The 16207-nt window shown below is 45.8% G+C and overlaps 1 protein-coding gene across 10 annotated transcripts in view; it reads left to right on the top strand.

Annotated features, from left to right (window-relative positions):
* The window catches only part of SYNE3 (spectrin repeat containing nuclear envelope family member 3), a 153081-nt gene that overhangs the window by 50153 nt on the left and 86721 nt on the right, over positions 1-16207 (top strand). For 9 of the 10 annotated variants that reach the window (XM_084839744.1, XM_084839689.1, XM_084839738.1 and 6 more), the window contains one exon: positions 8911-9068. In XM_084839744.1, coding sequence (XP_084695870.1) covers positions 8925-9068 — 144 coding nt within the window. In that variant the 5' untranslated portion in view covers positions 8911-8924. Of the gene's footprint in view, positions 1-4232; positions 6572-8910; positions 9069-16207 lie in introns of those variants that run through there. The other variant, XM_084839729.1, reaches the window with a different exon arrangement.

A 16207-nucleotide genomic window follows, 5' to 3' on the forward strand; every position in this document is an offset into this window, starting at 1 on the left:
GATGGCTCCAATTTCAGTGGGGCTGTGAATCCATTGTGGGTTTCAGTCAGAACCAGCCAGAACTCCAAAGGAGCTACACAGTTGGGAGCAGGGCAAGTCTCAGTGAGGGAACGTGGATTAACAATGAGGGAACATGGATTAGCAATCAGCACCTGTATTCAACAGCCAATCAAGCCGCATTAATAAACACCATGGCTTGTTTCATCTCATCTTTTACATCAATATCAGGCTTCAGCTTATCAGTAAACATTGCCTCTTTAATCTTTCTCCTTTGGATGCTCCGTTCAACTGCAAGCACAGAGATCTTCACTAAAGTTGCTCTGCCAGCATGTTTCTCCCTCATATGAAGGGACCAAGGTCTAACACGTGTTTCATTATGCTGAATATCAGCGAAGTGCTCCTTATATCTTTTTGGGAGACGTCTTCCAGTTTCACCAATGTAAAAGGAATTACATTCCAAACACTCAATTTTGTAAATAGCACCCTTACCTTCCACACAGATAGGGCATTCCTGTGTCCAGTATTTGATGTCATATAGCCGAGACTTCACAAGGTGTTGTTTCAGTGTTATTGGGGCAGTACAAACAACATTAGCCTTGATGTTGTATTGTTATACTAAATAAATCGCTTAGGGATTTATTATCTTTAGCGGTGTATAAATATCGCAGAAAAATAAATAAATACATTATTATTTGTTGGTGGTAGTGCTGGTGGTGTTATTATTGCATTGTTGTTGTTGTTCAGTCGTTCAGTCGTGTCTGACTCTTCGTGACCCCATGGACCAGAGCACGCCAGGCCTTCCTGTCCTGCGCTCTCTCCCGGAGCGTGCTCAAGTCCATATTCATTGCATCAGTGATGCTATCTATTATTGCATTAGAGGATGGCAAACCTGCAGTTGACAGCTCATGCTGCAGTGTGGTGGGGGGGGGGGCGGTGGGGGGGCAGGATGGCTTTGATACAGTCTCTGCATTTCTCAGAAAGGAAAAGCCAGCCACAAGTAGAACATATGCCTAAAACTGTGTGTCTGTCTGAACAGTATATTCATACAGCTAAAAATAGGTCACTCTGAGCCAGGAAAAGAAAAAGAAGAATGTGATATAGAAAGCCAAGCAGACTACTGGTTAATCTAAAACATGATTGTATGTAGAGGAACTGGGAAATGGAGAAAGCAAAACTAATTCCTTTAAGCTTCTGTATGTCCCACTCAGGGCTGGCGTCACTACCTGGTGTACTTGGGCAGCTGCCAGGGCCCAATGTTGATGCCTGCCCTGGGACACGGACACACACACCCCCCATACATTTTTTTTTTCCTGGCCCAGGATTCCAAGCAGCAGGGCTGGCCAGTGTGGTGTAGTGGCTAGAGCGTTGGACTGGGAGTCAGGAGATCCGGATTCACTGGGTGACCTTGGGCCAGTCACAGACTCTCAACCCAACTCACCTCACAGAGGTGTTGTTGTGAGGATAAAATGGAGGAGGAGGAGGATTATGTACGCTGCCTTGGGTTCCTTAAGGAGGAAAACAGGCGGGATATAAATGTAACAAATAAATAAATAAGGCAGAGTCAGGCGGCCACCTCAGCAGCAGATGCTGGGGAGGAACAGTGTTGGAGGGCGGAGCTGTGTGTTGCATGCACCCTCCCCTATGCTCCCTAAGCTAGCCTGCTGCCCTCAGGCGCAGTGGAGGACACTGTCCCAACACCAGATTGAAGTGCGACTCAACTGTCAGTCAGGCTGGCTTTTGTACATAGCATGAGGGAGAGTGCCATCTTGTCTTTTGCCTCAGGCAGCAAGATGTCTTGGGCCAGCCCTATCAAGCTGCTGGACCCAGCCACTCTTCCAATTTCCCACCATGCCCCTGACCTACCGTCATTCTGGGGGCATGGTGGGAAATCAAAAGGATGGCAAGACACATCCCCAGCACCACTTGGTGCACTGCCACAACAGCCAGATAAGGCCCACTGACAGAGAAGGAGGCAGCCATCAGAGGACACTGCCCAGGGCTACCTCGAACCTCAAGCTGGCCCACATTCTACAGTATATAAAACATCCCAGCATGGTGTAGTGGCTGGAGTGTTGGACTGGGAGTCAGGAGATCCGGGTTCTAGTCCCCACTCGGCCATGGAAGCTCACTGGGTGACTTTGGGCCAGTCACAGACTCTCAGCCCAACCCACCTCACAGGGTTGTTGTGAGAATAAAATGGAGAGGAGGAGGATTATGTATGCTGCCTTGGTTACCTTAAGAAGGAAAAAAGGTGGGATATAAATGTAATAAATAACAACAACAACAACAATAATCCCCCACCCTGGCTAAGGGAAGAAAAGGCAGGGTGTGTGTGGTATGTTTATGTTTAAGGAAATAGCAGTTTGGGAGCAGTTAGCAGTTTGGGAGAGGCGGAGAGAGAAATTGAGAACTGAAGGCACCTTGTGAGATACAAGTAGGTGGTATGAGTAGAGATGTAAAATTTCCAGAAATTTTGAGGCCATGGGAAAAAAGGGTTTTTTTTCGGGGGGGGGGTGTCAGAAAAATTGGAAATGTTGGAACAATGGAAAAATAAGCAATATTTATTTTTTAGCACTCTTTACAGATCTCAAGTCACTTGGGTGCTTTAAAACAGCCTTCCCCAATCTGATACCCTCCAGATCCTTTGGACTTCTGCTCCCATCAGTCTCAGGCAGCATGGCCAGTGGTCAGGAATGCTGGGCCCTGTAGTCCAAAACATCCAGAGGGCACCAGGTTGGGGAGAGCTGCTTTAGGAACATAAAGCAGCCTTTCTGTTCCTAAAGTTATTTTATGTCTGACTTAGTTTGCTCATAAAATTGTCATTATATTTTAAAACTTTTAAAAGTAAACTCAGTAAATTTGTAATTCTTGCCTGAATAGATTAGAGCTACATTAAATAACTGCTACAGCATCAGAAACACAGGACTTTATAGAACAAAACCCAAACTGTCAAGAATGCACAATGGTGACTTTATTCACATGTTGGGAAACTGAGCATAAATGTCTATCAGTAAAATATACTTTAGATCAATAATTTTAATAAGGAATGAAAGAACTAACTATGCTGGGAATCTTACAGAGAAGATTAAAAAATACTTTCCTCCATGGCTTCATTATTTCCAGATATTTTACATCTCTAGTCTTTCTATAAAAGTGTTCTCAGTACATAGTCTTTACAAATCATTTTGGGAGAGTAAAGGCTGGGTAACAATATATAAATACTTTGTCTTAAATTCTAAAAGAAATTATTTCATAATCCAAAGCAGTTCAATTTTTCAGGGGGGAAAAAACGGTCCTTTGGGAAAAAAGGGGAAAAAACCATTTCCCCAAAAATTTTTCTGTTTTTTTCCAGGCCTTCATACATCTCTAGGTATGAGAAATCCATTTCAGTTTGTTTTGGATCAGGATGTACCAAGTTTGCACCTTCCGAACCGAACACGGACAAGGAAGCAAACTGTGTTCAAAGTCCGTATATTCTCAAGCTTGCAATGTGATTTGTGGACCGTAAAAAAATGCGTTCTACAGCATGCGTACATTTCAAAAATGCTGGGAATGCTGGGAGTTGCAGTCTTCCACATCAGTCTTCCACACTGCAGTCTTCCACAGTCTTCCACATTTCCAGTTTGGGGAAAGTTAGTGTAGAGGGCTAGAGTTGTACATACAATTCTACAGCAATCACAGAAAGTGTTGTGCAGTCAAGGACTTCCATCTGAGCCATCCTTTGTGGAGGTCTTACAGACAGTTTAAATTCTCAAGAGATTTCCTGTATTCTCCACTACACAGAAACTCACCCAGTCCCCAGATGAACCCTGCCTACTTTTGAAGGAAAGTTTCACTTTGTGCCAGGTTTCAAAGCTTTACATGCCTGGGGACATTTGTGTCATGAAGCCTTGCAACAGAGAGTTTTGAGGAGTGGCAACAAAACAATAAAAACCAATTCACACACAAATGTAGTGGGCATGACTTTGGCTGAGAGCACCACAGCCTATTCAGTGTGAGGAGACTAGGGATGGCGGAGAAATCCGCCACGGACTCCAATGAGTCCGTGGCGGAACGGGCTACTCCCCCCCCACCCCACGAAGTTCTGTTGGGACAGACCCTACCTGCTGCCGGCCGGGTCCGGGTCTGTCCCCTTCAGTCCGCAGCCGTCTGCTGCCGGGCTGTGGATGCCATTTGCATCCCTGCTTTTGCTGTGATAGGCTATGTAAATATTTACGTAGCCTATCATGGCAAAGAGCAGGGATGAAAATGGCATCCACTACGCCATTTGCGTCCCTGCTCTTTGCAGTGATAGGCTACGTAAATATTTACATAGCCTATCACAGCAAAAGCAGGGACCCAAATGGCATCCGCTACGTCGGACGCCATTTGCGTCCGCAGCCCAGCAGCAGATGGAAGTCCGGCTGTGGACAGGCCCAGCCAGTGGCTCTGCGGACTCACCACGGAGCGGAGCTGGCCAGGGAGGATTCTGGGGGGAGGGACGGATTGCCTCCCCCCCTCCTGCGGATGCCCCGAACCAGACCAGTGAGTGGGGTTCATATACCCCTAGAGGTGATAGGACTGAGGAACAAGCCAGAAGTCAAAGTTGAAGAGTAAGCCGGGATCAAAGGACAAACCATGAGATGTGACTGGGAACAAGCCAGAATTTTGAATCAAAGGAAAAACCAGGAGTCAGCACCAAGGAGTAACCAAGGATTCAGGAACTCCCCAGAGCTTAAGGAGAACATGTTGCTCAAACAGCAGGGCCAGCCCAAGACATCTTGTTGCCTGAGGCGAAGAAGAAGATGGCACCCCCTCCCATTCCATGTACAAGAACTGACTGGCCTCGCAGTTGAATCTTACTTCAGACCTGGTGAAGGGCTAGCAACTTCCACTGCACCTAAAGGCAGCAGGCTACCTTGGGGGGCACAGGGCAGGCCACATGACACCTAGCTCTTTCCTCCAACACCTTGCTGCCACCTCCCAGCACCTGCTGCCTGAGGCGACTGCCTCACTCTGCCTAATCGTAGGGCCAGCCCTGTCAAACAAATCCTGACTGGAACAGGAAGCCCTCTTATAACCTTTCATGTCCTGGAGCGATGAGACCAAATAGGCCTGGTCAGTCAAGGATACTAAGGGGCCTACACAGAGGCTGCAACATGCTATTCAGTGGCTCACTGCATGGGGCACCTGCACACAAACCCAAAGGCGCCCGGTTCAATCTCTGGAAGCTCCTGACAAGAGGACTGGATGCTCTCCTCCTTCCACCACAGACCCATTGTAATGCATAATGTGGGTGCTCCGTGCGCATGTAAGCATTATTTGAGTGCTCTTTTCCTGCTTTTTTTTTTTTTTTTTTGAGGGAGAGACAGCACATATTAATATGGCCTCCATCTAGAGCATTTGCCTCATGTGTTACGTGGTGGAGGAGTGGGGCGTGCTGGTCCTCCACCATGTAAAAAGGATGATCAGCCAGCTAACTGTATGTGCCAGCCCAACATTGAACTTGGAGGGCATCAATGCGATCTCTTTAACGGCAGTCTTCATCTCAGCTGGTGGAGGTGGATGGTTTTGCTTTGGTATTGCAGGACATACCCAATGGTCATTTGGTCCCCAACAACTTTTGCTTGTTTGGGTGTGTGTTTACATGGGCCAGGGCTTGCGAGAGATTGTTAAATTCAGACTCAGAAACCACTTCCAAGGGTCGAACTCAGTCCTGCAATATCTAAAGTTAAAATACCAAAGCAATTCATCCTTGTTTGGTGCCTTAACAGGAGTACCAAAGTACTGAAAGCCAAAATAAAAGGTTCTCTTTAAAGCAGGGATGTGGGAATCAGCAACACTTGAGATCGTCACGATTCTGCGAATTCCACCTCAATGCTTGTTCCAATTTGTGTCCTTATTAGATTGGAGGGTTTGTTTTTATTGTTTTGCATGGACATTTGTGTATATTTTTCCAAATGTACGCATCAATTGTGCACATCTTTGAAAAGCACACATTTTTCTCCCATGGATTAAAGCATAGAATCCTAGAATAGTAGAATCATAGAACAGTAGGGTTGGAAGCAGCCTCTAAGACCATCGAGTCCAGCTCAATGCAGGAATCCAGGTCAGCGCATCCCTGACAAATGGCTGTCCAGCTTCATCTTGAATGCCTCCGGTGTGGGAGAGCCCACTACCCCCCTAGGTAATTGGTTACACTGTCATATTGCTCTAACAGTCAGGAATGTGCATGTTTGTGTGCATTTTTCCAAACAAACCATTTTTTCCTCACATTGTAAAAATTTATGCATTTTAATGCATCCCCCCCCCCCAAAAATGGCATTGCAAGCTTGGAAATGTATGGACCCCATACGCAGATTGTGTTTGGGTCCAGGAGGTGCTAAGTGGGTAAGTCTGGATAAAAAAATTAAACTGAAACGAATTTCTCATCCATCCCTTCTTTACAGTGCTATGCTGACAATGCAGAAGTCAATGTAGATGCTTCTGAGGTCCACCCCATGCATACGTATCCTGTAAATTCATTCTAGGGTTCTGCCTTTCCAGACTGCAGTTGTCTCCAGACATAGAGCAGTGGAACTATCTGAAAAGGGTTAGTGGAACACATCGTAATGGCAAATTCCATATACTGAAGAATTAAAACCTTGCTCCCTTTTCTTCTAATGGGACATTTCTATTCAGCAATAGCAGCTAAATCTGGTCTCAAAATAAGGAAGTTCAAGTTTGACTGAGGAAGACCGAAAGAAGAAAGTGTTATTTCCATTTCACACAGAGAGACGAAAGCTTTGTTTGCATGTTATGCTTGGTAGGGTAATACCGGTTCGTTTCTGTGCATGTGTGACCACTGGAGAGTGTGTAGGCTGGTTTTGATGTTATACCCCAAACTCCTTTCCCCATACAGGTGATCCACGTGGCAAATAGGAACACTATTATACTCCTAGACTTGCTTATTCCAGTCTAAAGGCATGGAGTGTCCCTATACTGGTGTCACATAGCCTTGAGGGCAGCTAAGCACCATACATTTAAATCAGTGCATACAGGATGAGCATTTAAGAATTAAGCATGTGGATTACTGGCAAAGGGAAGACGTTTTAGCCCAGGAATGGGGAATAAAGACAATGGCCCAGTTCTCCCTGAGGTGGTAAATTTGTCTCTTCAGGTTGTAGATGAGAGCTAACATGACTGAATGCTTTTCATCATGATGATGAAAGGTTGGATCCAGGCTTAGTTCAGGTTAGAGTTTCCCCATTGAAATCAATGGGACACATGATTACCGGAAGCCCCATTGATTTCCATGGGTCTTTCTCGAAACATGACTGATGATGGTGATGATGGTTAAGCATAATCATCATGGGCTGGATCCAGCAGTGTCATTCTGCAAGCGCAAAGCTTCTACCATTTGCGGAAACCTTGTTTTCATCCTTGCACAAATATCAGAGCCAGTACCTTGATGCCACCTGTGCAAGTAAGCAGTGCCTCAGCCAGCCATTTCACCTGGCCTTCCACAAGGCATTCCACAAGGCACTACGATTACATTAGGCTAGGTGTCGCTTGCACTAGTTGTGCCACTTCTGTTACTGGTAGTGCATCTGCTAGCAGAACAACGCCAACTTTGGTCAATCCGAGGGTCACAATCCAGTCCTCTAAGGTTCCTCAGATGGCCATGCCCCTTTCCCTGAGCCCACTCCTTTCCTCCAGCCACTGATCATGTTTTGGTTTTTGGGCTTTTGTGCACTTCCCCACTGTTCTAAATGGTTGAAATGCCTCTCCTAAGGCTTAGTTACTGGCGGCGAGAGCTTTAAGCTAAAATATACTGATCTGTTTTGTAATTTTGGCCCCATCCCTTCTGCATTTGTCTCCATTCCCTTTGCCTTCGGTCCCACCCACCACTAGATTGGGGCCTCTGAGAGCTTCTCTGAAATTGAATTCGACCCTCAGGGTGAAATAAGTCTCCCCCCCCCCCCGATTTATTTTAACGGAGAAGCATTCAGTCGTATGAACCTATACTTGTAATTTGATGTGCTATAAGCCCCAGGCTTACCCCATCAATGAGAACTAGGTCTAAGGCTGCAATCCTATACCCATTCACCTAAACTGAATGGGACTTATGTCTGAATAGATATACAGGATCACATTCTGAATCATTTGAGTGATCAGCAGCATCACTGGCTTTGGTATCTCTGTCTGATATTGAGTAAGTCCTTCTCCTTGACTCTTTCCATTCAGACTTTGGCTGAACTTAGGACATTTAGTAGTGCTGGATCTTCTCGCTTATATAGGTCTCGGGGCTGCAATCATGATTGTGTACCTTCATCTCCTCTGTAATAGAACTTTCACATATCCCCTGCCACAAAGATGTCCAAGCTGTGCCTGCATTAGGTGAGCTTGTGCATCTCTTGTGGGAAATTGCATGAGGTCTATGATGCCGAGAAGAGTGAGAAATAGGATGGTGCAGAGAAGAACAAGGAATAGGAACAGGATAGTGCAGAGAAGAGCAAGGAGTAGGATGATGAAGAGAATAGGATGCTGGAGAGACGAGAAAGCAATAAGAAGAGGATGATACAGAGAAGAGCAAGGAATAGGGTGATGCAGAGCATAGGATGATATAGAGAAGAGCAAGGCATAGGATGATGCAGAGAATGGGATGATGTGGAGAAGAGCAAGGCATAGGATGATGCAGAGAATCAGATGATGCAGAGAAAAGCAAGGAATAGGATGGTGCAGAGAATAGGATGATGGAGAGAAGAGCAAGGAATAAGAATAGGATGATACAGAGAAGAGCAAGGAATAGGAAGCTCAAGGTGTTTATTGCTTCTTGGTCCACTCTACATCCTGTAGTGCCCAAAGATGCTCTGAGCTTAAGAGGTGCCTCTGGGAAATGTCTTAGTTTTATATTCCTCTTTTATGGTCATTTTTTTTCCTCTCTTCCAGTTTCTTCTCATGCGATGACCCAGCAGCCACAGGATGAATTTGATAGCAGTGTGGAGAAGGCAGTAGAATGGATGAAGGCCATCGAGGAGAGACTTCGCATCAATGACAACACCGAGGGGCCTCGGTCTGCCCTGGAGGCCAGGCTGAGAGACACAGAGGTAAAGAAAGGGAAACGCTCCTCTTCTGAGAAGTTTTCCACAGTAATATTGTTATTGCTGTGATTATCATATGAAGCTGCCCAGGCATTATGATCGACCTCTGAGGTCCTGCTGCAGACGCTCTGGCTGTCGGAGGTGTGGTGGGTGGCTACTTGGGACAGAGCCTTCTCAGTGATGGCACCAACATTTGGAACTTCTTCCAGAAGGAAGTTCGCCTTGCGCCTCCGTAGTGGAAGAGACACTATTGTTTCAGCTCTCTGAGCGTGAGCCTGGCTAGACAAAATGCCATCCACGCAACTGGCAATTGTGTGAATGGCTTTATAAAATTAAATAGCAAGGCTGGGGATCCCAATCTGGATTGGACCCTGGTGTGCAGGGTTAGGAGGGCTATAACTCCCCACCCCCCGATGGCAGTCGCAGTCCAGATTGAGGGGACTACACCCCTTTTATCCTTTGTAAGAAGAGCTTCCAATGAGCTTGCCACAAATGGGAGTTTACTTTCCCATGCAAATAGAAGCTGTGGAGGTCACCAATCTGGATCAAAACCGCAGCAGTGGGCAAAGGTGTATCAATGGTGTCTCATCTAGTTTGCATTATGATCTCTGTCAGTTTATGTTTGTATGGATTTTACCGCTGTGATTTTATTTTCTTGTGTTATCATTATCTTATACTTTCATTGTAAATTTTAATTGTTGCAAAGCTATGCCATGTATTAACTGAATCAAAAGCCAGGTATAAATGTGTTAATTAATAAATAACAATCAATAACGAGCAAACAAATAAATACTTAAAAGATTATTAAATCATGAAAATTAAATGCATTTAGCTTGGAAAAAAGGCAAGTAAGGGGAGACGTGATAGAGGTGTACCAAATTATGCATGGTGTGGAGAATGTGGATAGGGAGACATTTTTCTCCTTCTCTCATAATTCTAGAACCTGGGGTCATCCCATGAAGCTGATTGGTGGGAGATTCGGGACAGATAAAAGGAAGGACTTCTTCACACAGCACATAGTCAATCTGTGGAATTCACTTCCACAAGATGTCGTGATGGCCACCAACTTGGATGGCTTTAAAAGGGGGACAGACAAATTCCTGGAGGAGAAGGCTATCAGTGACTACTAATCCTGATGCTTATGTGCTACCTCTAGTATCAGAGGCACAGTATGCCTATGTGCACCAGTTGCTGGGGAACATGGGCTGTTGCACTCATGTCCTGCTTCTGGGTTCCCAGTCAATAGCTGGTTGGCCACTGTGTGAACAGAATGCTGGACTAGATGGACTCTTGGTCTGATCCAGCAGGGCTCTTCTTATGTTCTTAAGAGCGATGGAGTCAGAGGGCAGCAGTGTTTCCTGGGGATCAAGTGGACAGGGTGCAGGAGTCAAGGGGGAGGAGCCAACTTGTGGAGGGGTCCAGGAATGAGTTCTTATTCCTTCTCGGACTTGCTGCCACTAGAAACCTCCATCTCAGAGGACTCTTAGTCCTGGGCCCTGACAACATCCAGGCATTGGGTTGCCGTGGCTCATAACTTGATAGACCTATCCTCTTTGCATCTTTCCAATCCACCCTCCCCCAACATGGTGCCCTGAAGATGTGTTGGACTACCATTTCCAACATCTCCAGCCAGCATGGCAGGTGGGAATGATGGGAGTTGCAAACAACCATATTTGGAGGGCACCAGGTTGATCTAATCCTTCAAAATAGACATTCAAAGTAGCTGCCATCATCCCTGTGGCAGTGAAAGGCCTGTTTTGTCCCAATCTGCCTCTGTTATGAGAACCAGTGTAGGCCAGCGAAAAGTAAGTTGTCTCTTTCTGCTCTCTGCCTGTGTTTTTCTCCTACTAACCTTAAATTATCCAATAGTTAATGTTAATTTGCACTTACTGTTGTCATTACATGCAGAAATTAGTCTAGCTAATGTCTCCTCCTCTCTTTGGCTGTTGGCTTGTTTAAAAAGTTGGCTCTGAAATGGTTCTTTCCAAGCTCGCGGTGGCTTCCTGTGATTTATTTTCCATTCATCTACTAAGGAAAGGCTCAGCCAAGGAAAGCAGCAATTAAAAACTAGCATGAAAAATGAAAATGTCAGTATGGCAACAGATTTTCTCAAGGATGTGTTTATTCACCTTCCCATCACTGGGAACACTAATGAGTTCTAAAACCTCGACTGCAGTTTTATTTCTAGATCTTCCTTTTCTTACTTCCCGCAGTGTATATTTTGGGCCAAGCTCAGTGAGTGAATTTTAGTTAGTACTATTGACACCCTGGGTAGTACTTCCAACGGTGTTGTTTTGTTAGCGTAAATGATGTTGCACTAGCGGAAACTAGGTTCCCAACTATGCGCAAGAGGAGAATCCAAGTAAAGTTACATTTGTGTAAACGGTTGTTTGTTATGCTTGCTCAACCTGTTGTGCAACAGGTTGCACATATCTCTTGTACAGCTTGTTGTGCAACCGGTTGCGCATAACTCTTGTGCAATCTGTTGTGCAACCGACTGCACATAACTCCTGTGCAACCCATTTTTCAAGTGAGCGACATCAACGCGAGCCTTTTACTCCAGGGCAGCTGCGAGTCGAGGTTCCTCGGGACAGACGACGCAGTCACCACTTCGCAGCCATCAGTGGTTTTCTCCTAGAAAATGCGAATTTCCAAGGAGGCGTTTTGCTGCGATGTTTTTCGTTTGCTGCAGGTTTCCCCACGGTTGCGAGCCATCTGTCCCTTCCCCAAACTGACTTCGCATTTTGCAGTGGGTGTGTTATAGGCATGCATAAAGCTTGTGTCACTCTGTGACACCCCTTTACCCACCCACCTCATCCCTTCGCAGCTGCGCAGTTACACAGGCACAGAGAGGCGTTTTCATTTATTTAACCACACTTTCGCACATTTTTGCATCTTCACATTTTCGCAATGGTTGCTTTTGGACTCAGTGCCCAAGGTCCGGGGGGGGAATGTCTTGTGGGAGGACCAGATTCACTCCGGCCACCATCATGAGAGTCTCAGGCTGGGGAACTGACAAACAGATGGCGTGGAAATGAAGGAGCACAGAGCACCTTGTTGTTGTTCAGTCGTGTCCGACTCTTCATGACCCCATGGACCATAGAACGCCAGGCCTTCCTGTCCTGCGCTCTCTCCCGGAGTGTGCTCAAGTCCATATTCATTGCATCGGTGATGCTATCTAGCCATCTCATCCTCTGCCATCCCCATCTCCTTTTGCCTTCAATCTTTCCCAGCATCAGGGTCTTTTCCAGGGAGTTTTCTCTTCGCATTAGGTGGCCAAAATATTTGAGCTTCAGCTTCAGTATCTGTCCTTCCAATGAGCAGTCAGGGTTGATTTCCTTTAGGATTGACTGATTTGACCTCCTTGCAGTCCAGGGGACTCGTAAGAGTCTTCTCCAGTACCACAGTTCGAAAGCATCAATTCTTCAGCGCTCAGCCTTCCTTATAGTCCAGCTCTCACAGCCATATATTGCTACTGGGAAACCCATAGCTTTGATTAGACGGACCTTTGTCGGCAAGGTGATGTCTCTGCTTCTTACTATGCTGTCTAGGTTTGCCATAGCTTTCCTCCCAAGGAGCAAGCGTCTTTTAATTTCATGGCTACAGTCACTGCCTGTGCTGCTCTTAGAGCCCAAGAAAATAAAATCTGTCACTGCTTGCATTTCTTCCCCTTCTATATGCCAGGAAGTGATGGGGCCAGATGCCATGAACTTAGTTTTTTTTAATGTTGAGTTTCAAACCAGCTTTTGTACTTTCCACTTTCACCCTCAACAAGAGGCTCCTTAGATCCTCTTCGCTTTCTGCCATTAGGGTAGTATCGTCTGCATATCTGAGGTTGTTGATAATTCTCCCGGCAATCTTAATTCCGGCCTGTGATTCATCCAACTTGGCGTTTCTCATGATGTACTCTGCATATAAGTTAAATAAGCAGGGCGACAATATACAGTCTTGTTGTACTCCTTTCCCAATTTTGAACCAGTCAGTTGTTCCATATCCGGTTCTTACTGTTGCTTCTTGACCCTCGTACAGGTTTCTCAGGAGACAGGAAAGGTGGTCTGGTACTCCCATCTCTTTAAGGATTTGCCACAGTTTGTTGTGATCCACACAATCAAAGGCTTTAACGTAGTCAATGAAGCAGAAATAGACGTTTTTCTGGAATTCTCTTGCTTTCTCCATGATCCAGCGAATGTTGGCCATTTGATCTCTAGTTCCTCTGCCTCTTCGAAACCCAGCTTGTACTTCCGCTAGGTCTCGGTTCACATGGTGCTGAAGCCTAGCTTGTAGGATTTTGAGCATAACCTTGCTGGCACATGAAATGAGCGCAATTGTACGGTAGTTTGAACACTCTTTGGTATTGCTCTTCTTTAGAATTGGAATGTAAACTGACCTTTTCCAGTCTTGTGGCCACTGTTGAGTGTTCCAAACTTGTTGGCATATTGAGTGCAGCACTTTAACAGCATCATCTTTTAGGATCTTAAATAGCTCAGCTGGAATCCTGTTATCTCCGCTAGCTTTATTGTTAGTAATGCTTCCTAAGGCCCACTTGACTTCACTCTCGAGGATGTCCAGCTCAAGTTCAGTGACCGCACTATCATGGCTATCAGGGACATTCAGATCTTTCCTGTATAGTTCTTCTGTGTATTCTTTCCACCCCTTCTTAATCTCATCTGCTTCTGTTCGGTCCCTGCCTTCTTTGTCCTTTATCATGCCCGTCTTTGCACAAAACGTTCCCTTGAGATCTCTGATTTTCTTGAAGAGATCTCTAGTCTTTCCCATTCTATTGTTTTCCTCGATTTCTTTGCATTGTTCATGTAAGAAGGCCTTCTTGTCTCTCCTTGCTATTCTCTGGAACTCTGCATTCAGTTGGGTATATCTTCCCCTTTCTCCCTTACTTTTCGCTTCCCTTCTTTCCTCAGTTACTTGTAAAGCCTCATCAGACAGCCACTTTGCTTTCTTGCATTTCTTTTTCTTTGGGATGGATTGAGTTGCTGCCTCCTGAACAATGACCTCCATCCATAGTTCCTCAGGCACTCTGTCTGTCAGGTCTAATCCCTTAAATCTATTCCTCACCTCCACTGTATATTCATAAGGGATATGATTGAGGTCATACCTGAATGGTTTAGTGGTTTTCCCTACGTTCTTCAATTTAAGTCGAAATTTTGCAATAAGAAGCTCATAATCTGAGCCACAGTCAGCTCCAGGTCTTGTTTTTACTGACTGTATAGAGCTTCTCCAACACCTACTTTTTACCCAATGAGGGACGGAAAGTCAGAACAGAACCCCTAAAATACAAAACAGCCACTGAGGTGTCGGATCCCCATACTCACGGGACTGCACAGCTGCTCATTAAAGTATAATGGCAAAAAAAAGGGCACGGCGGAGTCTGTTAGGGAAGCCTGCAGTAAATCGTGAGTGTACCACAGCAGAAGCTAATTCGAAGCTGAAATGCTGTGCAATTGAGATGGAGTGAAGGGTGAAAGCAGTGCCATATAGACGGGGCTCCACGCTGCCTCATAGGTGGCAGCGTGGAGCAGGGCAAAGGGGGGCATTTCTGGGGGCAGGGAGGGATGGGGAGTATGGAATTGCCAGTACGACACTTCCTATGTGTCATCCGGCCTCCCACCTGCCGCTCTGAAGTCCCGCAGCTAGACAGCCGAAATTGGCCATCTAGTTGCAAATGCAGGGCAGCTGGAATGCGGAGAAGATCCCTTCCGCGCTCTGCCCGCCCTGCATTTTAAAGGCAGTTGCCTCCAAGTTCAGAGGCATCCCCCTGTCCTGATAGGATTGCTCCCTTAGAGACTTTTCTGGAGGATTCCCTCTCCCTTACTTGGGATCCCAGGAGGGCCAGATATGGCCCCCAGATCCGGCCCTCCTGGTTTAGTCTGGAAGTGAAGAGAGATGTAACATTTGGACGGCAGTGGGGCCACTTTGGAAGGACCTTCATCACATTCAGACCAAAGGTTAAGTTCTGGGGGGAAGGGAGGTAGGAAATAGTTCTGCAAGTTTGTAGCAAAAGCAAGCTGTGAACGGCAGCAACGGGTAATACCTGTGACCTCATGAAGACAGTCCTCCCCACCCAATCCTTGAGCAGTTTTGCAAGTGTTCTTAGAATATTTCATCCTATCAAAAGGGGGAGGGAAGAAAACTGAACATAGAAGCCCGCCCCCATATGTGTTTTTTTTCCCATGAAACTTAGTGAGAGGGAAAAGCTAACAGCCAACCCAGCATTCAAATGCCCATTTGTGATGCAAATTGCAAAGCTGTGAGGAAGCCAGGCGTACTCCTTGAATGAAGAACTCACTTCTCTTTAAAGCAGCCTCATCCAACATGATGACTTCCAGTTATTTTGGACTACAGCTCCCAGGACCATTGGACCATTGCCCATGCTGGCTGGGGCTGAAATTTAAAGATAAGGGAGTCCCTGGTCACAAGCTTTCAATCCAATAGACACAATAGAAAAGGAAAACGGACTGGGGTGGGAAGAAGGAAGCGAGCAAATTCCGGCACCAGCTCTTGAATTTACATAACCTCAGAAGTATTGTCTGATCTGGGCTGGTGGGCTTCCCTGCGTTTAAGTACACATACAGACGGAACACAGCAGCCCTTAGTTCTTTAGCCAGTGGCAGAGGCCAGAGTATGTGTCTCTTCACCTCTGCAGTCCCAGGGCAAAATGCATAAGATTGTGCTGTGACTGTGGAAATCTGATTCCACCCATGCATGCCTCTAGCTAGATCAGGGACTAAAATCTAGTAATTCACTAGATCAGTCAATTTAATTTTCAGTTAAAATGTACCTTTGACAGTGGACTCCTATGCATGTTAACTAGGTTTACGATTGCAACCTGATGAGCAAAATTCTTTTATATGAAAAACAGATTGTGTTTAATTATAGTAAATCAATTAGTCAGTTAAAATAGCTCGGAATGAACTACCTTCTTTCGTATGAAAGAGAGGGAGAATGTGTGAACCGCCCAGAGAGCTTTGGCTGTTGGGCGGTATAGAAATGAAATAAATAAATAAAGACGCAATCCTATGGCCACTAGTCAGCAGCTAGACGGCCATAAGATGGGTTGGTTCCAACCTCCACCCCCTCCCACACTGCCTCATAGGGAGCATGGAACAGCTCTGCACTCTGCGCTCAGAAGA

Source organism: Heloderma suspectum, chromosome 1, assembly GCF_057233095.1.
Source record: "Heloderma suspectum isolate Gila_16-S chromosome 1, 16-S_ref, whole genome shotgun sequence".
NCBI lineage: Eukaryota > Metazoa > Chordata > Lepidosauria > Squamata > Helodermatidae > Heloderma > Heloderma suspectum.